At 42.7% G+C, this 25,469-nt stretch overlaps 1 protein-coding gene across 2 annotated transcripts in view; it reads right to left on the bottom strand.

Annotated features, from left to right (window-relative positions):
- KIZ (kizuna centrosomal protein) overlaps positions 1–22,802 on the bottom strand; it is a 113,324-nt gene extending 90,522 nt beyond the window's left edge. For both annotated transcript variants that reach the window (XM_059036309.2, XM_059036311.2), the window contains exons 1-4: positions 22,555–22,802; positions 17,386–17,448; positions 13,370–13,532; positions 4,700–4,792 (exon numbers count right to left, since the gene is read on the bottom strand). In XM_059036309.2, coding sequence (XP_058892292.1) covers positions 4,700–4,792; positions 13,370–13,532; positions 17,386–17,448; positions 22,555–22,643 — 408 coding nt within the window. In that variant the 5' untranslated portion in view covers positions 22,644–22,802. The remainder of the gene's footprint in view (positions 1–4,699; positions 4,793–13,369; positions 13,533–17,385; positions 17,449–22,554) is intronic.
- Positions 22,803–25,469: the final 2,667 nt, after the last annotated feature.

Here is a 25,469-nt window from a genome sequence, read left to right as displayed (position 1 = left end):
ATAGATTCGAGACTCAACCAAATTTTCACAACTGAGGCCAAGAGGAGATGTTACTGGCCACTAAATCCAATAGATGTTGGAACTACCTAAATTTTTAAATGGGTCCATTAAATTCAGGCTTCAAAGGTATGTCCTGTAAGTTATTCTGTATTGTAATCATGCTAAAATCATCTATTATGAGTTGCTACCACCAAGGGCTTTACTTCTCGTTTCCTAACTGGTAGGTAGCCTCTCTGTCCCCACTCCCGTAGGTAAGTGGTAGAAAGCCAGGGACACCCTCATACAGCCACCCCAGTGGAGAAGGAAGATGGCTGACGACAGTGACAGTGGGGACAGGGGCAAGAGGATCACTGAACACGTGCCAAGCACTTACCAGGTGTCAAGCAGACTTCTATTTGTTACCTTTTTTTTTTTTTTTTTTTTTTTTTTTGCGGTACGCGGGCCTCTCACTGTTGTGGCCTCTCCCATCGCGGAGCACAGGCTCCGGACGCGCAGGCTCAGCAGCCATGGCTCACGGGCCCAGCCACTCCGCGGCATGTGGGATCTTCCTGGACTGGGGCACAAACCACTGTCCCCTGCATCGGCAGGCGGACTCTCAACCACTGCGCCACCAGGGAAGCCCTATTCATTACCTTTTTAAACCCTCAAATCAACCATTGTTATTATACTCACTCCAGCAAGACTTACAAGGTCAGACAATTTGCTCTCGGTCACAGGATCCAAACCCAAATACGAGGATTCCAGTGCCCATCTCTTATGCCACAAAACTCAAAACTGAATGAGTTAAACTCAAATTGTGTTACTAAACCACAGCTTTCTTTGAGAAAAAAAATCCCCAATAATGGATCTGAAGTGTATGTCTAATTTCTTACTCAATTCAACCAGTACAAAATCAGATCTCACTTGATTCAGCTGGACTATTATACCACCAAGGGAGACCATTTCACTCTCTCCCAAGGTTAGGTGAAAATGCAGCATCTAAATGAATAACTGAAATATTTCACATGATACAGCTAGGCTGTTTTTATTTGACCAGGAATTTCTCCCAACTTTTGAGGAGCATTTCACCCATACTACCTTGGAAGGCAGTGTAGCAAGATGGCTAATAACATGGATGCTGAAGCCACATGGTCTGGGTTTGAATTTGGGCTCTGCCTAGCAGTGTAGTCTTGGGCAAGTTAACCAACTTCTTTGAGCCTTCCTCTAAAATGAGGATACGATAGTATCTACTTCCAGGATTGCTAACAGGATTAAATGAGTTGATGAATATGAAGTGCTTAATGCTGCCCCTGACAAAATATGTGTGCAGTCACTGTTCTCCATTGTTAATATTAGGATTAGAAGCGGAAGTAACAAGCTACACAGTCATTCTCCACGTGACCCTTGCAGGGAGGTTTAAAACAGTGGAAGTGGAACTCCCCAACCAGCCTTTAGCCCTGTGATGAAATTCTCTGGTCCTCCACATTCTCCAGTCCTGGCAGAGTATAATCTTTCTGTGAAGTATCCAGCTCGCTTCTGCTTTTAGTAGAACATATTTCACAGTGTAACAGTTCAAAGAAACTTCACAAATCCCACCTCAAGGTTTATGCTGTCATTCACAAATGCCACCTCCACCTCTCCTGGGTGCATATGTTTTGATGTGTCTTCATGTGTATGCTCTAGTCACTGCTGATACAAAAAAGCTGGGCAACAAGAAGAACATGCCTAGAAACCAATGGAACGAGAGTTCACCCCAAAATAAAAAATGGCAACGTAAAATAGAGGAGAAGGATATTATAGTAAAATTTGTGAGGAATCAAATGGGGACCGGAACTTCGTCTTTTATGTCTATTAATAACAACAACACAAGAGTTTACTATGTAGACTAATATAAGAAACAAGCTTGGGGGATGAACAGATCAATGCTTACTTCTCTTCAGAGAACACATGACTCTGAAGAGCAGCCACTGGATGCATGAAAACACTGGACTCCTGTTATAAAACCGAGCTAAAGTTCTACATCGAAAAAATAGACAACTACTACCTGATCATTCTTCTTAGTAGTGCATCCAAGCTGCTGCTTCTGGTTGAAAGTTGCACAACCATTTTTTAAAGCTATCTTTTCATAACTCAGAATTATCATTAACTTGACAGCTCCTCTCCCCTTCATTGGCATTCTCCATCTCAATGGCCACCCCAACTCAGGCCCTCGGTTCATTCCTTGCTTCTGAATGAACCCTGGTTTTCTCGCCCCATGAGCTTCCTCCAGGGCATCCTGCACAGCACTGCCAGCCCTGCCTTCCCGCGCCTGTGACATAACTGCTCTGAGCCCCAGTCCTTGCTTTAACTGTCCCATCACGCACGTGCACACACACCGATTCCAGGGGGATATTTTCAATCCTCGAGCCTTGGACTGAGTTCCACGATGCCCCTTTCCAAGCTCATTTTCTCCCACTTCCCTGCAAGAATGTTCGCCTCTAGCCAGACTGATGGCTCCCCCCCGGGCTTCCTGCTTCCACTCCTTCACTCACAACATCTTCAGACCCAAGAATGTCTATCAAATACCCAGCGACAGGCACCCTCCCCACCCTTCACGCCAGATCACACACTACCTTCTCCCCTAGGCCGTGAAGGACTCATTGCAGAGGAAGCAAACTTTCTCTCTCCATGTAGCTGGGACTCAGCACACACTATCCCAGGCCTCAGAAAGAACATCGCTTTGTGGGAAGCGCCTCAAGGGCAAGCATCATGGCATTCCTAGATGGACCTGCTGCAGCTTCTCAAACAGAGCACTCACTCAACAACGATCTACTGAATTCAACCACCATGCTCAGGCCAGTCCCTGGAGATCAGCGCTCTGGGCACAGAGACTAACACATGTGACTGCTGAAAGATAAAACATACCCCATACGGACAGGAATTGTTCTGGTTTAGTGTATAATAAATGTTAACTAATTCAGGGTTCTGCTGAAAGATTTTTACCTTTTAATTGATAGAACATCAATGGGAAATTGAAAAAGGCAAGCTATGTCTCAAAATGTTACCTAATTGAGTCTTACATACAGTCACTAGTCAAAGCTTTTAAGGAGATGACACATTCCAGTAAAAAGGAAACACTTCTAATTATTCTATGTAACATTTTAAGGAGTTGGCAGCTATATGCCTCTTGCCCTAATTTTAAATATGACTTGAAAGGAAACTGTATAACTACATGTAAGGCAAGGAATCAGTAGTGCAAATGTAAAAGAAGTCTCCTGTTTTACTTCAGTACCATTGACACTGCCATACTAACAAGGTGTCTATTAGGAACAGCATAGAAAGAACAAACTGGATTATAGATTAAAAAACACATCAATTATTTCATGACCAAATGTCAAAGAGAAAAACTGCCTGAATGTCTCAGAAGTCTATCACATCATACCACATTTGGTGTACATCTAATGGCAGAGAAATCATTTATCATTAAAGGTCTTTTTATATAGGTCAGGGTTGCTGGGGCTTGGTGTTTTGTATCTTACAATTTAAAGAATGCTCTAAAGTTCTAGGTTTTTTAACTTTTTAATCTCTGGGAAGGAAAACTAAAACTTCCTATAAACTCAGATTAATGCCTGTTAATGCACGGAAAAAAGAAAAACTAAAACCTTGCTCCTACTATAAAAACAAAATAGTGTGGCCTCTGTTTCTTTTCTGATAAGAGTCTTAAATACCAAACAGTTAACTGCATAATAACATTTACTGGCAGCCCGGCAGCCTGCTTAGCAGATATATAAAACAGGTAAAAGGAGAAAAAGTTAATTTCTTGGCTGAATGATTCCATCGGTAGCTATAGGGCAAACCTGAAAGTCTTTTAGTAAAGTAGCAGTTGATTCTTCTATCAATCTGTAGCACACATACTCTTCCAAGGAAAGCATTAAATATGAAAATCATATCCCGTTATCATCTGTTTCCAGCTTTCAGCCCAGTAAGCTTTTCTTAATGAATGCTGCAGCCTAAGGAGGAAGCACGCTGTTGGCTTCTCTGAATAATGGAGTGATGCTCCCATTTTTGCTTATTACAATATCGACTGGCTGAGGGGGTTTCACATAGTCACAAGTGACTACTCTTGCCAGCATGCTCCAAGTTATTACAAGATGTTTTTAGACATTTCATCTAAAAGAGCTTTACTGCTTTTAGTGAAGAAAACATCTATGGTCTTGAGCAGAATCATTTATATGGAGATAGGCAGGAGGATTAGAAGCCTGCATTACGGCAGATACATAGCAGAATTTATTTAAGTATTCCTTGCCATTTTTTTTGTTCGTTGCTGAGATATGCAATCCTTTCTTTCCACTTTATCTATGAAAAGGTTAAAATGTACAAAATTATGTATACAAAGAAAAGAAGCAAAATGCCACATTTCATTTACTTCTCATTTAAAACATTTCTGGAACTAAGAAAAAGGCAGCTACAAAGCATTATTTAGAAAAACAAAATTTCACCTACTAACACCACTGAGGTTTTCTTTGGAATCTATCTCTTATACAGCCACAGTGACTGCCTTTCAGCAAATTTAATTGAATTATACATTAAAACAATACTCTATAAGCAAATGTCTTTAAATACTCAAAGGTTAATCAAAAAGATCTTTGTAATAAGACGATTTTATTTACAACAGTATCCTAAAAGATGAACATGCCAAAAATCCTCTGTTAACAGAAAGTTTATAATTTTAATTTATTACCTTTTCTCTGTCTTCATCTTTCAGTTCACCTTTTTTTCCCAGGCTATCTTTTGAGAGTAGCTGCATCTTCTTGATTTGAGCCTCATATTCAATCTAAATATAAACAAAGTTTGATTTTGTGGAGGATATTATTATAACTAGCATCTATTTATATTTTTCAGACTTTACAGAATAAAAGGAACAGTAAAGAGAAAGTAAAAACTGATACTGCTGAGAAATTCAGTTTATCTTAGATAACAGACAATTTCAAACAACATATCAAAAGCTGAATTCTATAAAATGTTACATGTTTTAAATAAAATAACATTTGATGGATTTTCACTTAGTCCTTCATCAATCTAGGAAATAAAACCTTGATATATTAAGCTATCATGAAAAATCCAGTTACTTTATCATGGAAGTTTCACATTTGATGGTGCTTCTTCTGAAAAGTTCTGTCCTAAAAAAAGGAAGAGAAAGCAATCCTACTGGTTTCTTATCTGTATGGTATCCACATAATATCATGGTCCTACTTGTCATAGCAACTGAGTATTGCTAGATCATCAACTGGAAACAAACTCCATGTTTTACGGATACAAATACACTGTAGATGTCAATGATCAGCACCATAGGCATCAAGTTTGCTCTCGTACTAATAACTCATAAAGATGTCTGTGTCATTACCACACTATAATTGATGAAAGTGATTCCATCATAAAACAACTTTTTCTTAAAAGCAACGCATAAAAAGCACTTTGATTCATGTTAGTAAGTAAAGCCTTAAAGTCTCTGCTTGTGGTCCATCACAGATAAGTATCAGAACATTTTCTAAATGAAGCAGTGATGTACTGCAATTGGAAACACACCTATAAGATAACCAAATTAGAAAACTGTTTTCTTAGTTCTCAATCTGAACATAAAATAGGCCCGAACTTTTGTTTTGACACACAAAAAGTGAACAGACAATAATAACCAAAATTGACTTGTATCCCTCAAACTATCTTAAAAGGTATTATATGCTGCCCCATTTTTAATATCAGTTAAGCAGGGATTTCTGTTTTCTCTATCAGAATGCTATTAACACAGTAGATTGGCAGTAATGATATAAACAGAGACCTAATTAAATCAAAGTTTCATAAGGCCAGTAAAAATGACAAAACAAGCCAAGAAAAGATAAAGAAAGAAGGCAATTAAGAAAATACAATTTACATCTCTTTGTTCTATATCTTCTCCTTTGAACGTAACAGATATTTAATTTTTAACCCCAAGAGCTTTAAACAGGCACACTCTACAAATTCCAAGAGAAAATACCTTTAAAAAGAGATGAGGGGTGATTTACAAAATAAACAGAAGTTTATTAAATAATAAACCTTAAGCAAAAATTCTTTGTTCCTGTGGCTACAAATGTTTTCTTACGCTCTTTGAGATCAGTTATAAACATGCAACAGGCATTGTACCTGATTTCCTCATTACGGGATCATTTCAGAGCCACAACTCCCAAAGACAGAGCATTTTCTCATGGAAATATAAGAGTATTATTCAATTCATTTTACTGAAGCAAAAAAGTGCTAACTGCTTCAGGACTTCATAAAGAACAGCAGGGAAAGTATCTTCAAGAGTCCAATGCAGGGTGACCTCCCTGGTGATCCAGTGGTTGAGAATCTGTCTTGCAATACAGGGGACGTTGGTTCGATCCCTGGTGGGGCAACGAAGATCCCATATGCCGCGGGGCAACTAAGCCTGAGCAGCACAACTACTGAGCCACGTGCTGCAAAAAAAAAATTAAAAAAAAAAAAAGTCCAATGCAGATTGTTCTCAATGCATCTGAAACATCTGAACTGTAGCTACTCTTCCAAATTAATGATGCAAATAAACACTGTACAATGTATTTGAAATTTTACAAGTTACTATGATAAATTGATAATTGACACAAACTGTAACTCTGCATGACCTAGGACCCTGGGTTTGCACCTACAACTGTCTTTGCTCTCCTTCTTTGCCTTTTATTTACATAGAGAGTACTTGGTTATTATACATCCAATCCACCTCCTGAACACTGGAGAGCAGGGACTCTCAACCCACAGGGCTCCCCAGTTCTACTTCCTCCTTTATCTGCATTTAAACAAAGGGTTATACTATGTTTAAAAGTTTTGTTTTTTTTTAAAGTTTGGGAAACATTGCACAGATGAATCTCTCCAAGACTTTCCCTAAAAATGCCTGATGAAGCAGTAGAACATGTGTCCTCATGTACATCTATTTCTCTGACCATCAGTCTTTCAAGTCTTATTCCCTATTTCTTCTCTGAATCAGGTCCCATGGGCCTCTTCTATCTCCACAATACAGAAGGGCTTGCACTGCATCCTTTCTCTTGGGTGCAGACTCAGGTCCCTGTTCCCTTCTTGCCACGTGGCCTAGATTCCTCACAGTCAGAGTTGCTGCTTCAGAGGCCAAACAACTCACGCCTCAGTAGCATCTGCTGGCCTAGAGCCTCTCTAAGGATAATCCTCTCATCTCCCAATCAGGAACTTGCTCTGTCCTGTACTGCTTCACAGCACTGGACTTGCTGCTGCCCACCTAAATTTAGGAGGCCTTTCCTACTCACTTCCTTACTCTGCACAGGTGATTCATTTCAGCTCAACTAATGAAATCCGCTGACGGTAATCTGGGGTCGTGGGAAGAGGAGGTGGAGTTCCTGGCATGTCTGGGATCTCTCCATACTCACAACGTGCCCCAGTTTTCATTGTTTCCTTCTTTTCTCCTGTATTCTCACTTACATTCCTTCAGTTTTCCCTCGTCAACATCACCACTTGCCTGAAAGTGCCACTATTACCTTTTTTATAAGCTTCCTTTTTTCACTGGTCTTTGAAATTGTACAGTAATTCTCAGTTACAGAGCTGAATTGACATTGAAGATCAGCTGGCCTGGCCTCCGCACATTACAGTTGAAGGATGGCTACAGAGAGTTAAATAAACTGATGTGACTCTAAGATGAATATGAGAGATTCACAGTCCTTTTGTTTTTTCCTCTCCTATTTCTTTCCAGTATATGGGCTTCCTCTTAAATGTGTAACTTTTACCAAAAGATATGGAGGAATATTTATTTATTCAACTAGGACATATTAACACGCAAAAAAAATGGGATTTGCTACAGACTTTGTCTTCCAGGAGCCAGAAGGTCATGCTCTGCCCACAGTGGCTGTCACAGTGCTTAGCAGGAATTGAATGAGAGCTCAAAAGATTTGTTCTCTTCAAATTTTATGCCCTATAGGCACATGTAACCTGATGACTGAATTTTCAACAAGATCACATCTTTAAATAATGACATTATGTCTTCAAAATGCCTCTGCTATCAAACACAAATGCTCCTGGGTGGTTCGCCATGGGTCCAATCACAGACGTTCATCCTCACATAGTTGTTTACGGTCCATAAGAGAACAAAACAAGAATATGGAAGAATTACTTTTCAGTCAGTGCTTACTGAGCACTTACTATGTGCCACTGAGAGCACTGAAATAGTAAGACAAGGAGCTCATGATGAGATGGGGAAACAGACATGCAACAATGACAGTACCGTGAAGGAGGTGCTCATGTAGATCATATGACATAGACCTACGGCAGCACAGAGGAAGCGAGGTCTCCCCTATGTCCTCCTAGTCGAAGGACATAGGAGAGAATGTGGCACATTCAAGGAATTACAAACTGTTCAGCACGTGTGTAGCAGAGAGAGTGCAGACGCGCATGTGTGGGAGATAAAATATGTATAGGCACGGTGGGAAGACATGGGGTGGGAGAGACAGGGGAAGATATGGGGGTGGGGAGGAGGGGAGGGGAGATGGCAGGAGGAAGAGTGGGATAGGGGAGCAGGGGAGACAGGAGCAAGGGGTGGGGATGGAGGGAGAGGGTGGAAGGGGACAGGGTGGGGAGAGAAAATGTGCACATCTGTATACCTGTGTTAGAGGGACAGAGAGAGAACAGAACTTGTGTGCATGGTCAGAAGGCTGAAGCTGTGGGTAGTTGGCAGGCAGAGATCAGCGCCTGGACTTTGTCCCGAGAAGGCTGCGCACTCAAGGATTTCAGGCAGAGGGGAGACATGACCAGATGATGACCCGCTCCTGGCCAGGGACCCTCCCTGAGCCCTGACATGCCAGCCCCAAGCCTAGCACTTGAATGCAGGAGGCCAAAGCAGATGCTGGCAATGGTCCACACATGACTGTGGGACCTTTCTCAGTGCTCCTAAGTTCCAGTACCTCTGTCTCTGTGCTTAGGGCCCCTCAGAGCCTGGGGAGGCTGTTCTGCCTACAGGAGCACATGGTTAACGAGCTACTCACACCTGTGCCCTTCCCCCAGCAGTCCTCAATCAGCAATGCTCAGGAGCCCCACTATGCATCTCCCAAATGCTCTGAACCATTTGGTGGAGTTCCCCTGCAGAATTAAGCTCCAGGTGCCAACTGTGGTAGTTGACTTAATACCCCCATTCCGGCTACTTGTCCTTCCCTGTCTCAGCTCCCCACCTGCCTCCCGGCATCCTTGCACTTCCCAAATAAGCCACTTACATCCAAACCCTTGTCTCAGGGTCAGCTTCAGAGAAAAGCCAACCTGAGACAAGAGCAAAGGGCACCTGAGGAAAACTGCTCTAAGGACCAGCTGGGCCCTTCCACTAAAGCTGCCAAGGTGGGGAGTGTGAGGAGGGAGGGGAAACAGAGGTGAAGTGGGCAGGGTGGGGAGAGGCGGTGAGGAGGCAAGAAGAGGGAGAGAGGGGCACCCTCTTCACAGCACTGGTGATTCTCCTACTTACATTCGTGAACTGAGTTATTCACCCTCTTTAGCCATCGGACAAGTAGCAATATGGTCACAAAACTGTATTTACAAAACTACATGATACATCACTATCCTTATAAAGCCCTGAAAATTATTATAGACCCCCAAATAAAGTAGTATAATTCATAAAATCAGCTGAAATGGCTTTTCAAAAAAAGTTTTTTAGCCCATTTTAAAAGATTTTAACAATCTACAATTAAGTGGGCCTAGTCTTACAAAGAGGGAGAAATTCACTTAATATAATTTGGGCAAAATCCCCACTTCTCTCACAATGCTGCACCTTGTTTCACTTTCTGGACTTCCACCAGTTAGAAGTTCATTCGCATTAACTATACTCTAGTCAAGGGAAAACGCCCCCAGGCATTCTGGGGTGTGTGGCAAATACACCACTTAGGTGCTGACTAGAACACCTCTATCCTAAGACTTCCGTGAGGTGAAGATGTGACACGGGAGTGGGGCGGGATTAAGGGAGACAAGTGACTGGTATTGCTAAGGCCACAACTGGCCGTGACACAAAGGAAGAGGCAAGAAGAAACAGGATGACCCCCACTGCTTGAACACTCCGCTCACTGCACAGCTTGCTGAGTTGGTGGTGTCACGGGCATCACTGACTGGTTCACAGCCAATGTACAGTTTTCCACAGAACACGTATGTTTCCCAAATGCAGCTTCATGACCTGCCCTTTTATGCCATCAGCAGATTTTTTTAAAGGCATTCCTTCTTCAAAATTCAAAAAGGAATATCTATGTCATTTTTAAATGATATCTATGAATAAAGCTTTACATAGTCCTAGAAATACAGTTTATCATTCTTTTCTTGAAAATGGTCCCCTATGCTGATATTCTTTAGTAGCTCATGAGACAAGTTTTTTTTTAACATATCATACTATACACACAAATGCTCTCTCAATATTAAAATATTTACAAAGGATGATACTTCCTTTCAAATTCCTCCCTCTCACATTTGGTTATAATGAGAAATCAACAATTAAGTAAAGCATCAATATGAAAATAAGAGGAAAACTTCTATTATTTCCTTTATTCCACTGGGAAGAAGAAATTCCCTGCTTTGTCCACCACTTTTATTTTCTCTTTGAACTCTCTGAAAAGTGGTTTACAATGTTGATAACAATTGCTTTTTGACCCTTAAGCACTCTACTTGAACACTAGGAGGAAAAACCTGGAGTGCTGTAGCTAAGACTCATTATTGCTTGAGAACATCTAGCCTCCAGATCTTGGTTTCTAAATACCCCTTCCCACCCAAAGGAACTACAGCTCCTCGGATAAGAGGCTAATTCCAAGTCTGAGGCAGGGAAGTATAAGGTAAACTTGGAACATCTTGTCAAAAGGACACAGGAGCCAACTCGAAGAGACTCTCACTGGCAAAATTTGGGAGAATGTAAGCAACAAAATAATAATTACAGCAATTGATAATATAATGACTAAATAAAGACTCACAAGCCCAGAGTGACATTTAGACAGAGAGAGGGAGAAAAAGAAGAAGGAAAGAAAGCTCTTCTTCATAGAAGAATGCCAGCTAACAAATGTAAAAGATGAGATCAAATTAGAAAATCACCATTTCACAACCTCCACTATAACTGATTCAGGCATCATTAATGGATTCTAAAACTGCTAGGCAAAAGGCTGTTGAGGAATGAAGTATTCCCAAGATGTCAAGCCACCACTCCACAGATTATTTACTAATTTACAAAGGGAAAAAAGGTACCTTACAATAGAGAGACCTAGAGGTCACCATGTTAACAAAGGCATCAAACTCAGCCTGGCTCAAACAAGACCACCTGACATCATGGCTCATGCGCCTCCTGACGGGATGCAGTAGAATGTATAACCTCAGCTGTGACTATTTAAATTTAATTAATTAAATCTAACACAAAAACTCAGTCCTCAGTGTCACAAGCTACATTTTAAGTGCTCAGTAGCCATGTACAGCTAGTGGCTACTGTATTAGACAGCATCAGTACCGAGACAGAAGGTTCCCATCACCACAAAGTTCTACTGGGCAGTGCTGGTCTAGACCAAATTTCCAGTTTACAGGAAACACAGGGGATGCTACACAAGTTAAATAACCAGTCAAATTCAGAATGTAAGTCATTCTACAAGCAACTGGCCTGGCTTCTTCAAAAAGCCAGTATAGGGGCTTCCCTGGTGGCACAGTGGTTGGGAGTCCGCCTGCCAATGCGGGGGACGCGGGTTCATGCCCCGGTCTGGGAGGGTCCCACATGCCGCGGAGTGGCTGGGCCCGTGAGCTGTGGCCACTGAGCCTGCGCGCCCGGAGCCTGTGCTCCGCAAGGGGGGAGCCACGGCAGTGAGAGGCCTGCGTACCGCAAAAAAAAAAAAAAAGCTAGTATCACTGAAAAAACAAAACAAAACAAGGAAGACTGGTAAGAAACCAAATTAGATTAAGAGACTAAAAAAGACACAGTAACAAACGTAATGTGTACCCTAGTTGGCTCCTGGTCTGGAGAAACAGACTTTTGAAGGGAATTGTGGAAACTGAAATATTGGCTGAATATTAAATAATATTATGGAATCATTAGTAATTTTCTTAGGTGTGATAATGGTATGATTATGGAGGAGACTGTCCTTGTTCTTAAGGGATACACACTCAAGTATTTAGGGGAGAAATGTCATGGGTTCTGCTGCATACTTTCAGTGGCTCAGGAAAAAATATACAGACACAGGCAAAGCAAATATAGCAAAATATTTACAACTGTTGCATCTGGTTAGATCATGAGCTGTCTTAGTCCATTTAGGCTGCTGTAATAAAACCGCACTGGCTGGGTGCCTTATAAACAACTGGAATGTATGGCTCACAGTTGTGGAGGCTGGAAGTCCAAGATCAAGATGTCAGCACGGCTGCCTTCTGGTGACAGACCCCTCCTGGTCCAGAGCTACCATGTTCTCACTGTGTCCTCACATGGTGGAAGGGGCCAGGAGCACCCTGGAGCCTCTGTTACAAGGCACTAATCCCATTCATGAGAGCACCATCCTCATGACTTAAGCACCTCTCAAAGGCCCCACCCACTAATAATATCACTTTTGGAGGTTAGGATTTCAACATATGAATTTGGGCAGGGAGACACAAACATTCAGACCACAGCATGAATGTTCATTATAATAATTATTTTCCTGTGTACTTAAAATCTGTATTATACAAGGCTAGGGGAAAACTGTGAGAGGAAAAAAAAGAAAGGGAAATGCTGAAGCCAACTTCTCCGGTAACCAGTATGCAGGTGGGTTAAGTTGGGCAAAAGCCCTGAGCAGCACAAATGGTGAGAAACAAGGCCTAGCCCTCCATGCTTGACACAGTTTGTAGAGCAGAAGGTTGCCAGGCAGCCTAAGGGAGTGCGGGCAAGGGTCGGAGAGGGTAGGGAAGGCGTGGCTGTTCTGGCTCACAGAGTCAATGGGCAGGAGGGTGAAGTCCTTGGGCCAGTTCTTCTTCCCAGTCTCCCCCCAACACCCAGCCTGCCCAGAACAGAGGGGCTCAGGCCACAGAAAAAGAACCTCTGAAGAAGGAAGCAGACTCCACAGGGAACCTGATGTTGCTCAAATTCAGTCCTGAGGCCAAGAGATCCCATGTGCCAGGCACCAGGTCAGGTGTGGCCAGAGGCCGTGCCCGTTTAACTACTTGTGTAGAGTAACAAAGTATAGATGTTCCAGTCTGAGAAAATGCAATCTCAAGTTCTTTGATCAAAATCTGGCCACATGGTAATTAATTCCCAGAGAAAACTGACAGTTAACTTACGGGTGAACAACTGAACATCAGTGACTGCCACGGACCAGAAACTTACTGCTCACTAGTCCCAATCTCAGCTAAAAAGGACAAAAGAAAACAGTACAAAATGAGACGTCACCTTCAGTTCTTGCAGCTTCTCTGAACTTGTGGTAAAGTTTCCAACGTGAGCCTGGACCTGCTCAAACCGCTTCAAATATTCTTGGTTTCGAGTATGAGCCTTCTTTTCTGATTCACATATTTCCTTCAGGTATTTCTTTAGTTTTACATACTTCAGCTTAACTCTAGAAGAATAAAAGCAGATTTTTAAACGATGGAGTTAGACTTGAACAACTCTGAGGAGAATTTAACAAAATTGTTAATGAGACAACATATTCTAGATATTTTGCCCAAACGCTGCAGCCTAAAGGACAGGATGCATATGCATTTTTAGAGAGGAAATTAATGCAGCATCACTGAGGTATCACCTCTAGGCATAACTCTCCTGAGAAATGGATACCAGACCACATTACACCACTCACACATAAAGATTTATATGGATTTCTTTCTCAAAATTAAGTGTGGTGTCAAGAGCCGTGCCTATGTGGCCCTTTTCAGATGAACAGCCCAATGGCTTTCTTTTATGTGACAATTTCAAAACTACCTGCTCATATAGAAATAGAATCAAACTATGCACCACAATCCATAAACATTAAGAAATTGTGAAATTTAAAATGCTCCAGCTTTTCGAGGACGACGACCGAGTCTTTGGAGTCACCCCAGGAGCCGGAGCTGTCGCACATCCCCGCCTCTTCCACTTTCCGTTGCAAACAATAAAGGCCGTTCGTAGCACAGTAAAAAATAAAAAAATAAAAATAAAAAAAAAATAAATAAAATGCTCCAAAAGTTCTCATTTAGATATTTTAAATTTTTTTTAGAAACTGCAATAACATACTGTATTATGAAAATATTTGATAACAATATATGGATTGTCACTCTACTCAAATTGTGAAGAAACCTTTGGAGACTCTCATCCAAAATGCAGTATCAAAAGACACAGTGGGGGCTTCCCTGGTGGCGCAGTGGTTGAGAGTCCGCCTGCCGATGCAGGAGACACGGGTTCGTGCCCTGGTCCGGGAAGATCCCACATGCCGCGGAGCAACTAAGCCCGTGAGCCATGGCCGCTGAGCCTGTGCGTCCGGAGCCTGTGCTCCGCAACGGGAGAGGCCACAACAGTGAGAGGCCCGCATACCTCAAAAAAAAAAAAAAAATTAAAAAAATTAAAAAAATTTAAAAAAAAGACACAGTGGGCAGCCAGAACTGTGCAGCCCCTCTCCCCTCATTACCAACACTGCTCCTCTCAGCTCTTTCTTCTTCACAAGTATTTAAGTCATAAGAGTACCTGGTATGTAGCATTTCCATTTTTGGCTCAATTAATTATTCAACATTCTCTCATCGAGCAAAAATAAGCTGAAAACTATAAAAATGTTCACTCTCAAAAACAGATTTGCAGAGACGCTGGAGATGTTAAAACTTAATCAACAACAGACCTTAAACTCCCACCTCTAAGCCAATAATTTTCAAGAAACTCTTTATTGTGCTAATAATTCTGTGCTTTGATTTTGGTTGGTTGTCCCCATTTTTCCTTCTGAACAAAAAACTCAGGACTGGGTGTACTGCTGCCCATGCCTGCCGTTTTCGAAACAAGTGACAGTAACAGAGGTGGAACCCGACAAACTTTCCCACGCAGGCGCTTGGGGAGGCTGCTGGCTGCGACCAGAGTCCACCTGAAGTAGATGCAATAGGAACCATGCCTTCTCCACCCAAAGTCTAGCTTCACTCCTGCCCTCACCTTAACCCTCGAAGCTGACCACATCAACAAGTCATCCAGCCCTCTGTGCAGTCATTCATACAGTCAGCACTCTGCATACGAAAGCCATGCAGCTTGGGACAAGAGGGAAACAAAACTTAGATATACACAACATAGTGTGATGGCTGCTATAAGGGAAACTGCGAGGGACTCTTAAAGACTGGGCAATGTGACCTAGCTGAAGGGGCCCAGGAGGCCTTCCCAGTGGAAATTAATCTTCAGCTGAGACATGAAGGATGAATTAACAGTTAACCCAAAATTGGGGAAAGCAAGACTGAGAAGATGAGGGGAAAACATTCCGGCAGAGGAAAGAGCACGTTGGAAAGCTCAGAGGCAATAAATAAGAATAACAGTGATACTGACAAAAAATGGTCATAAACAATTATTGACTCTTACTCTGGGTCAGACCCTGCTTTAAGGCTCTATTAAGTTCTCATAACTATCTCCATCCCCATTTGACAGATGAAGAAACAGAGGCACAGAATACTGAAGTTACTGTCCCATGGTTGCCTGGCTAAGTGCTGGCAGGGCTGAAACTAAACAGAGGCACCTGGCAAGGAAGTCTACCTGCTTCACTATACAAGACCTTGTCATGTTCCAGAAACCGAGGATTCAGTCCATGCAGAATTTTAGGGAGAGGTTGGCAAGAGATGGTAATGATGAAAACTAAACAGGGGCAGATAATAGAGGCTCTGGTACACCACCGCACCACCTCCCCTCCTCACCTCCTCCTGAACCAGCTTTTCCTCCTGCAGCCACGGCTGCAGCAACCTGGCAGCACCTGCATCTGCCGCCCCAGGTATCTTGCTTTCCCGGGGCTGCTTTTCTGAATTTGCAGCAGGGAAAGCCTTGGAACTGAGGACGAGTTAACACCTCCTGGGACGGCCCTGACCAACGGGTGTCAGGAACTGATAGGTAAAGAGCCCCCCTCTTCCTTCCCTTGAATGGACATTTGGGAGGAGCAGAGAGATGGAGCCACAGGTGCCCACAGCAGTTACCAGCTCCTACTCCATTCTTCCCAGCCCTTTATGTGACCACTTCCTAAAATAAACGACCACCTACACACTAACCCTTGTCTCAGCCTCTGCCTTCTGGGGGAATCAGGTTGAGGCAGCCATGTTAGATGGTTTGGATTTTCTCCTATGGGCAAAGAAAGCATATTTTTAGCAAACCATACCCTCTGTCTTCCAGGAAACAAGAGGCTGAGAGAGGGGAACAAATTCAGCCAGCCGAAGCTTGGTGAAGGTTCCCACTGGTCTCTCATCTCACCCGACCTACCGCCATTATGCCGGGAAGCCGCCCGAGAACAGGCTATAGGAAGAGTCTATGCCCTGTCTTCTGTCCCTCTAGTCAGGGGCTAGAAAAATGGCAACTGCCACGATCCTCTCAGACTTGGGGCCACTTCTGAGGCCACAGCATCCACATCACTGCTACTTCTTCCACTGTCTTGCTGACTCTTCTTGTCTCTTTTGGAACCACTAGAAACACATGGCTGTCTACTCTGACTGGTAGCTTTGGAAGTATGGACACTAAATAAAGCGAAAGAATAATTTTGGAGATGAGGAAAAATGGACCTGATGGGTGCTTTGGTTTTAAAGTATTCTTGGCTTCTCTCTCTTCTGGATGAGATGTTTTCATTTCTCACTCATACTATGAAGTGGATACGTCACAAACAATTCTATCACAGCAAGAAAACTTTCCTATGAATAATACCGGAGGTTACACCATACATTTGGCTTAAGGATAAAGTTCAGTTTCCTTAAAATATAATTAAAAATATTAAAAGTTTGCTCTTAATGTTAGAGTAAGTAACCTAAAAAGGATAATATGTATATTATCCACTGCTCAGAATAATTTTAACAGTCATCGTCATACACCCATGAACAAATGAGACACCACGTAAGCCTGCCTACAACAGTTTGTTGAAAGGTCAGCTATAATAATTATAACTTAATCATTCACAGATTCAATGTGTTTAAATTGTGACCAAAAAGATAAGTAAGACTATAATGTGTCTTATTCTTAAGCTTTTTAAGCAAAAGATTCCTGAAATAACACAAATATCAAATAATGAAAATACAATAATTTTTATCTTATACTTTCATCAAATTTATTCTTACACTTAATAGTGATTGTATTAAATTGCAGTGTTTACTTGAAATGATTACACATTAGAAATAAGGAACGGCAACAGGACTACAACTATGGTATTTGTAACATATATTGATATTAGGGTTAAATTTTGATTAATATAGGCAAATTGGTTTTAAAACTTTGTCATATCTTACCTGCATGTATCAGATTGATTATATTCATAGAGTTTCCCTTCCAGGTCCAATCTCTTCTTTTCACTATAATACAGAAAGACAATATTTTATGAATAAATTACACTGATCAGTAACAGGCAGGCAGATTTAGAACACGATCTCCTTTGTGAGAATGCTTCTCTGGTCTCTCTAAGAAGCAGAAAATGCCAGCTGCATTTGAAACTCAAGACACAAAAGTACTTAGCAGTCACTAGGGAAGTCTAAAAAGCAAAAAGGACACCAGTATGAAGCAAAAAGAACAAGATTCTCAAAGTAAATGGGGAAACGTAGCGAGAAAAGGCTGGGAAACAGGTTCATTCATTCAGCAACAGTTATTTATTGAGTGCAGTGGTGAGCCAGGCTCTGCTCTAGGTGAAGACTGACCTGGTAAATGAGCCAACCAAGGTCCCTGCCCTCAGGCAGTGACATTCAAGGGGGAAGGGCAGACAATAAACAAGATAAATATGCAAAATACAACATGGCCAGCATCTCTGAGAACAAAGGGGGTTCCACACACAAGGCTTCCATAAATCCATCCTGGACTGAAGGCTGAGGGCTCGCTCTGCTCCCAACCAGACAGGCCACAGGGCAGAGCCACATGGCTGAGTTAGGAAGAGATCTCTGAGAAGCAGACTTGGCCTCACTCACATTTGGGGGAGACTAGGTCCCCTGACACCACTACTTGGAACTGAAGGCATTTCCTTTTATGACTTGATAACATCTCCATTATTCGTACCGCCAGTAAAGACAGCTTGTGATGTTCAGGTAAGTGCTGGCAGGAAGCTAGAGGACAGAGCTGACATGCCCACCTGCACACCCTGCCTGGGCAAGAAGCAGGGGAAACTGGGCAGCAGAAAAGGTGGCAGCAGCCAAAACCAAGGGGCTAGAGGGTAAAACTGCTGAACAGGAAGCCATCCCAGTCTCAAAAAGAGCCCTTGGCAGTTTAACCACAGATGGCTCTGCTCAAAGACCACCAAAGTACAAGCTTCAACCGAAGTCAAACTGGTAATCTAAGTTAACATTAATTAACCAAGGCTGAATGAGAAATCACATAATGTCTTAAGAGAAAAATGCTAAAAAAAAAAAAAAAAAAAAGACTGTGAATCAAAGGAGTCCAGCACAGGATGGGCGCTCAGGCTGGCCTCCTGAGGGAAAGGGCCAAGGCCATGTCCACTTGGAAGCCCTTAATTATTAGCTTCTGTTTTCCTTCAGCCGTTTTTTTCCTTTAAAAAAAAAACCCCAAAGTTACACTGTTAGCTATATTATAGGTTCAGTAAATTTTTCTGCTTATTGTAATCTAGAATGGAAACCACTATTTAATCAAAATTCTTTTAAAGGGAAAATGGTGTCCAAAATCCAAACACCTAGTCTTTGCTTGGGGAACACAATCCATTCCTTGGCTGGGGTGTGCCTATGTTTAAACAAGAAAAAAATTACAGAATCACAAATTTTTAAATTAGTAGCTTCACACAGATCTTTACTTTCTCATTTAGAAGACTGGACTTGGAAGAGAAGTGAAGGAAATGTGGTATAACTGCTTCCCTGTTAGAAATATTTATTCCCCTTCTAAGGTTTCACGATAAATATGATAATGAAGAGTGATTGACTGGACAGTGTAAGCAATTTGCCGTTAAATTATGGGGACAGAAAGACCCTTAAATGCAGTTGTGACCTTGCCCCTGATGTCATGATTCACTTCTGTGGTATTCCTGCCAAGAAAACATGACCACTGTCCGGTCATGAGGAACCATCAGATGGACCCAGCTTGAGGATCACCCTCTGGGATGAGAGCTTTATTCTAGGAAACTGTCAGGAACACGAAAGACAGGGTAGGACGGAGGAATGGTTCCAGACTGGGATAGAATGGAGAGACATGGCAACACGGGTTCACAGGTGGGTCCTGGACCAGAAAAGAAAAAAGTGTTAAGACAGTAGGTGAACTGTGACTGGGGCCTGTGAATTGGTATATCAATGTTAGTTTCCTGATTAGAAGGGTTATATAGTGATCATGTAAGGGACATCATCATATCTGCAATTCTCAAATGGTTCAAAGTCTCATGCTTTTACATAGACAGGCAGAGAGACAGACAGAAAGGGAAAAAGAAAATGTAATAAAATGTTAAGGAGTTGAGGAATCTGGGTGAGGGGACTATTAGAGGTCTTTGTCCTATTCTTGCAACTTTTCTGTCAGCTTGAACTTTTTTCAAAATAATTTTAAAAATTCGCCCATGACCTCAAACGAAAAAGGACCACCATCTTTATGGGAATCCATCACCTCCCAAGCAGAAAGTTCTTTTCAATAATGAATGTAAAACTTCCTTGTTCCTGCTCTGTCTTCAGTACATACAGACGCCCACTGGTCATACTTCTCTACTGTGACCCTTCAAACACTGAAAAATCACAAACACCTCTTGGCCTTCTAATTCCAGGCAAAATGATGCTGATCTCATTAACTCTTCTTCATAGGCCCATTTTCTAAACACATCCAAGCTGCAGTGCCCCCAACACTGACTTTCATATCTATTTTAAATTCAAGACTTAAAATATTTACCCCAATAAAAAGCCAGAGAAAGGCTTATTGGGAGGATCATCTTAAAACTGCTGCGTCTTAAATCTCTATTTCAGAATCTTTAAACACCCAGCCCTGAGATGTGTATCCATAGGCCCCGGTTTCAATCACCTGCACCTCTGACCTGGACCTTTCAAAGTTTTACACAGCTGGGTGGTCCTTAAAGTATAGCCATGGGGTTTACTTTTCTCCTTGTAAGCTGCTTATTATTCTATTTTTGTCTCAATACCATCTTCAGCTTTACTCAACTAATATATCAGCATCAATTTCTGGATTATTATGATATCTCACTCTGAATCAATATTGGCATTGAAACAACTGGGGTTGCTTAATGGGCCTTTTCAAAGGATGTTTTTATATAATTGTAAGAGTCGATTCCACTTTCATGTTACCATGCTTGTGGCACTAAACACACTGTAACAAGTCACTCCATCAGGCTCTTTTAGATTCAGTGACTGGCTTTTGCCATGATGCAGAGAAAACACTGTATACACAAAGGAAAAAATTCAGAATATAAATTCTGTTACATCTATGTGTGAGTACGGCTAAGACAATTTGGGTTAGAAAAACACCACTTACAAGGGGAGGGCCCAGTTATTAGACCAGCTAACATTGCAATAACCCAATTCTAAGGACTGAGAAAGGGCAAGTTGTTTTTTCTACCATTCCCAGGACATTTTCAGACTGACAAATCAGCTGTGACTACCCGGGGTTGCAGCCTTTAAAATGACTCTAGAGTCTTAAAGAGATAAAGGTCCTTATGGTCACAGGGATTGGTCAAACAAACAGGTACATACAAATACTCAGATGGGATACAGTCGATAATATTCATTGCTTGCTGCTTTGCAAAACTAGCAGCTTTCAACTTTTTTTTACTTTAAGGCTCATTGCTCTACTAGAGAAAAAAAATCTGTGGCCTTACTTTACATAGTATTCAAGGCCCCTCATTTCTGGTGACGAAGGCAGGTCAGGGGAGCTGAATGACCAACTCAAGGTCACACAACTGTTGGTGGACTAGAACCTAGGTTTCCACAGTTGTCCTGCAGTTTTCTTTGTATCCGAAGTTATTTGCCTCTATACTTATTAACTATGCATTAGAGTTAGTTATGGACTTCTAAAATGAAAAATGAATACACACAGTAACAAATTTGTACTGACTTAAAAATGAAACAAACCTCCAAATGCAGAACCATGAATAGGCTGTAAAATTTGACTCAAATTCCTTATATAATTCCAACAGCCTCACCTTGCTTAACAGTGAAAGCATTACGTGTTAGACATAAAGTGAGTAATAATCATTACACAGAAATTATACCATAAGGACTATAAACAGCCAGGTGTTCCTAGCACGGGAAGCAAAAATGATAACTCACAATTAACTTAGTTTTTTTTAAAATGCCATTTAAACCAGTAACATTTTAAAATTAGAACTTGGGTTAAGAAATACAAATAACTAAAGGCCTGGGGTAACTAAGCCACTCTTTTAACAGAACACAGAGCACTTTAAGTGTACCAAAGCACAGAGCACTATCTCGTCTCTTAATGAAGGTACTGCAGGAGGTGATTTTTTTTTTAAGTTGGAGGTGAGGTGAGTGGGTGGGTGAGTAGTGGTATGTCAGAAAGAAAACAGGATGTAGAAAAGGGTTCAGAGGTAAATACAGTGAGAAAGATTAAGGAGGCCTCTTGTAGATGCTCTATAAATATTTAACAAGAATTAAATCTAGCATAGGTTGAATATAATTCCTTTTCAAAACCAGTAACTTCTGCCTTTACCTTCCATGTAATTATTGTCATTTAAAAATCATCACACACACAGCTCTCTTCACTAAAATGATTTTGTAACTTTTAACACTCATTAAACGTTTTGTTTATCAAGAGATCCAAAAATCTATTTCCTTTCTTGTCAACTAATGAGATTTCCAACTCCAATTAATTTAGCAGCTGAATAATAGTTTCAACGGCCTATCTTTTATGTAGCTATTTATAGTAAATTGCTTTATAATTTTCTCTCTTTATGTGATCAAGCTGTTTTTCAGTGGTTCTCATCTTTCATGTCTTAATCAGGTATCATGAACCCTCTGAAAGCTGGACTTCTCCCGCTGGAAATGTCATCCCTTCGCTGGAGATCTGGCCCCACAAAAAAGTCTCCAGCATTTAAACAGGGCACATGTTTGACAAACACACACACTCACTCTCCCGCCTGCGTTCCTGGACCTGTCATCACTGATGCAGCGCAGCTGTCAGGGTGGGATGACAATGTGAAGAGCCGAGGAGGGGGCGTGTGGAAGGGGACTAGAGAAATTCACGGGCTAGATTGAGAGTGACAGGCAGGAGACTCCCGCTCTCACTTCTGGGAACATTCAGTGACACGGCCGCACGCTCCCGCGGGATACTGCCCATAAGGAGGTGTCTCTGGTAAACTCCGTCCTCCAGGCCCCTCCGGGAGCTCGAGGCGGGGCGTCGCAGGACTGGACCCGGGCGCAGGGGAACCGCGGGCGGGGCAGCGGGAAGGAACAGGGGGCAGGGCTCCGGCGGACCCTCGGGCCGGCCGACTCCCCGCCCCCGCCCCGGGTAGGCCGTACCTGTCCCGCAGCCCGTGCTGGAGGCGGCCGAGCCTTTCGTAGTAGTCGGGGCTCGCCAGGGGCGCGGACAGCGCGGAGGCCCGGTGCATTCCGCCGCCGCAACCGCTCCTCACAGCCTCCGGGCGGCCAGGGCCCGGGTTGTCCGAGGCAACGGCCCCAACAGGCACCGCGGGTACACACTGCGCCCCGACGCCACACGGGGTGGGGCGGGGCGCCGTGGAGGGGCGGGGGCACGGCGCCGTGAGGGGTGGGGCAACTTCCTGGGGTCGTGGCGCCATGGAGGGGCCGGGAGGAGGCGGGGCAGAAGGCTAGGAGGGGCGGGGCGCCGCGGGAGAGGGCGGGGTGCACGCCGGCGGAGAAGAGGTGGCGTTGCGCCTCAGTGCCCAGGCCTCTTTTCTTCGAGGCTGCTGTCTTCCTCTACCCCAACCGTTCGGAGTTCTCGTGGGAGAGCCCCTGGCCCTCCTTCGGGCGGGGCCCTTCTCTGAAGGCCAGGTCTCAAGCCGACCCCGTGATCCCCGCCCCCTGGGTAGAGGATGGAGGCTAGGCAGGAGTAATCACGTGATCATTTTTGTCTTTGGCATCAAACTGCTTTAACTTTACCAGGTGCATTCTCTCCTTCCTTCCCTTCTTCCCAGTATTTGCTGAGTGCTGGGCACAGTGCTGTTTGTTTTCCTACCCGAGCTTAAAAGCAAAACAAAACACAAAAAAGACAAAATCCTCAGTCCTAAGCAGCGATGCTCAACCCTGACAGTAAACCCTGTTAGCTGAAAGCCCGTGCTGACCCTGAGGCTGTGGCTAAGGCTGCAGATCACATTGCTGTCTGGTGAAGAGGGAGAAGTTGCCAGCAAGTTGCTTGCAAAGCTGACATTTGTGCAGACAAAGCTCAGTGGACAAACGCCCTGTACAATACTTCATCAGGGACTCTGGAGCCCGCTGCCTGAGCTCCAATCCCTTCTTCCAGTGCCTAGTTGTGTGACCACGTACAAATCACCCTCTTTACCCCCAGGGTTCCTCGTATGTAAAACTGGGAGGCTGTTACTACAGGACCCACCTATGTCGTTTCTATAAAGATGAGAGAGATTCATTAATGTGTGTGTTTAGAAGGAGTCCCAGCACATAGGAAGAAGCATCAGTTTTTATCATCATCATCATCACCAACTTGGGGGAAAAGCTTTCTGAAGAACCATAACTGTATTCTAAAACCCACAGGGCAGGAAAAAAGAAACTATAGAATTTCTTTAGTCTCTTATTCTTCACTTCTTTTGTTTTTTCTCTGTCATTAATTTCACTTACTTGTGTGCCAGGTGTGACAAACTAGGAAATAGATCATCAGCAAGAGAGATGGGCCATTCACAGGTCTGCAGTGTAAAATGATGATGTTACTCAGCTTTCTCTTCACATTTGCTAGGTCCAGGGCAAGAGGATGAATGGAGACCCTCATGCCATCTGTCGAAATATTAAACAATTATAAATCAAGATGACAAATTGTAGATAAAATATGTTCCCTCCTACTTTGACCAATGTGCCTTCATAAAAGGGGAGAATTCATACAGGGGAATTTAGTTCTCTGACTTCTTACCCAGCCTTACCGGCCCCCACCCAAGTATCCCCCTCCCCCATACCAGTCCACAAGTCCTAGCTCTGTCCTCATCCCCACCTCAGCCTCCTCTTGGCCACTTCTCAGGCTGAAGGGTAAGCACACCAGTGATGGTCACCCTAGCAAGAAGGACCCAGGAAAGAGGTCTTTAAAGGCCTTGGAAAGGAGCTTAGTCCCCTTTGACCAGGGGCTGTCAGGGTGATGGACACCTGGAGTGTGTCCTAGAAGGACGTGTGTGTGTGTGTGTGTGTGTGTGTGTGTGTGTGTGTGTGTGTGACCTCCAGGCAGGCATGTCCCCTGGCCCTGGAGCCTCCTTGCCTTGTATGGAGTGGCATGGCCAGACAAAGCCCAGAACAGGCTCTGTAACATATAGGAGCCCAGGTAGGGCCTCTTGCCTGAATCTAAGGGTAGTACTGATGTTACTTTTATTTAGTTGTTATATCACATTATACCAAGTTGATCCCATGGTAGTGAGCAAAGGTTTGCTTACTGATTTTAGTGCAAACAATATTTTACTACAACCCTGGCCAAAAAAATGCATGTATGGCGATATTTTATTTAGGACCATCCCTACCCATATTAGTTTTTTAAGGAAAAAAATCCCCAATTAATATAACTAATTATTTTCAGCAAATACACAGAGTAAGCAGATGAGGCAGTCATTTAGCATCCAAAATTTTTATTTGACATTTTAGGAGAGTCTAAATTTAAATATAATTAAGCAGTAAATAGATAATTCAAAATAATTATGATTTGCATTCTTTGGTTGATTTATTAATGACATATGACAAATCTAGATGCAGGATTCCTTTATTAACAGTAACACCTTGCAAATTAAATGAATATTTCTAGCGTATTTATGCTAAAATTATGCATTCTCAATGGTGACAGACTTTTAATAAATTCAGAGTTCTTCACTTTGAATATTTAATTTGCTGGTGCACTCTCCTTTAACATTGTTCTTAAATCCCCTGATATTAGCAGAGCTGATTTCTGTAATCAGCTCTGCTTTCAGCTCACCTGGACCACAGGCCATCAAGTCTTCCTAGATGGGCAAGGTTTCTTTTAAGCCAAAGAATGTCTTAGCTGGAAGTTAGTTAAGGAATGTAGCCTCACTCCCTTATTTTTTAGCGGAGGAAAAGGGTTCAGGGCAGACAAGGGACTTGGCTAAGGTCATACAACCAGTCATTTGTGTAATATTAATGAGCCTAGTTCCAAAGATAGGTCCCTAATAGCCCCATTAAGCAAACAGCAAGAAAAGTCAATGTTTCATCCCAGTAGTCATATGGATCTAGGATGACCCCTATGAAGTTGCTGT

Source organism: Kogia breviceps, chromosome 14 (assembly GCF_026419965.1).
Source record: "Kogia breviceps isolate mKogBre1 chromosome 14, mKogBre1 haplotype 1, whole genome shotgun sequence".
Classification (NCBI taxonomy): Eukaryota; Metazoa; Chordata; class Mammalia; order Artiodactyla; family Physeteridae; genus Kogia; species Kogia breviceps.
The sequence above is the reverse complement of the archived record's forward strand: the minus strand, read 5'-3'. Positions and strand labels throughout refer to the sequence as shown.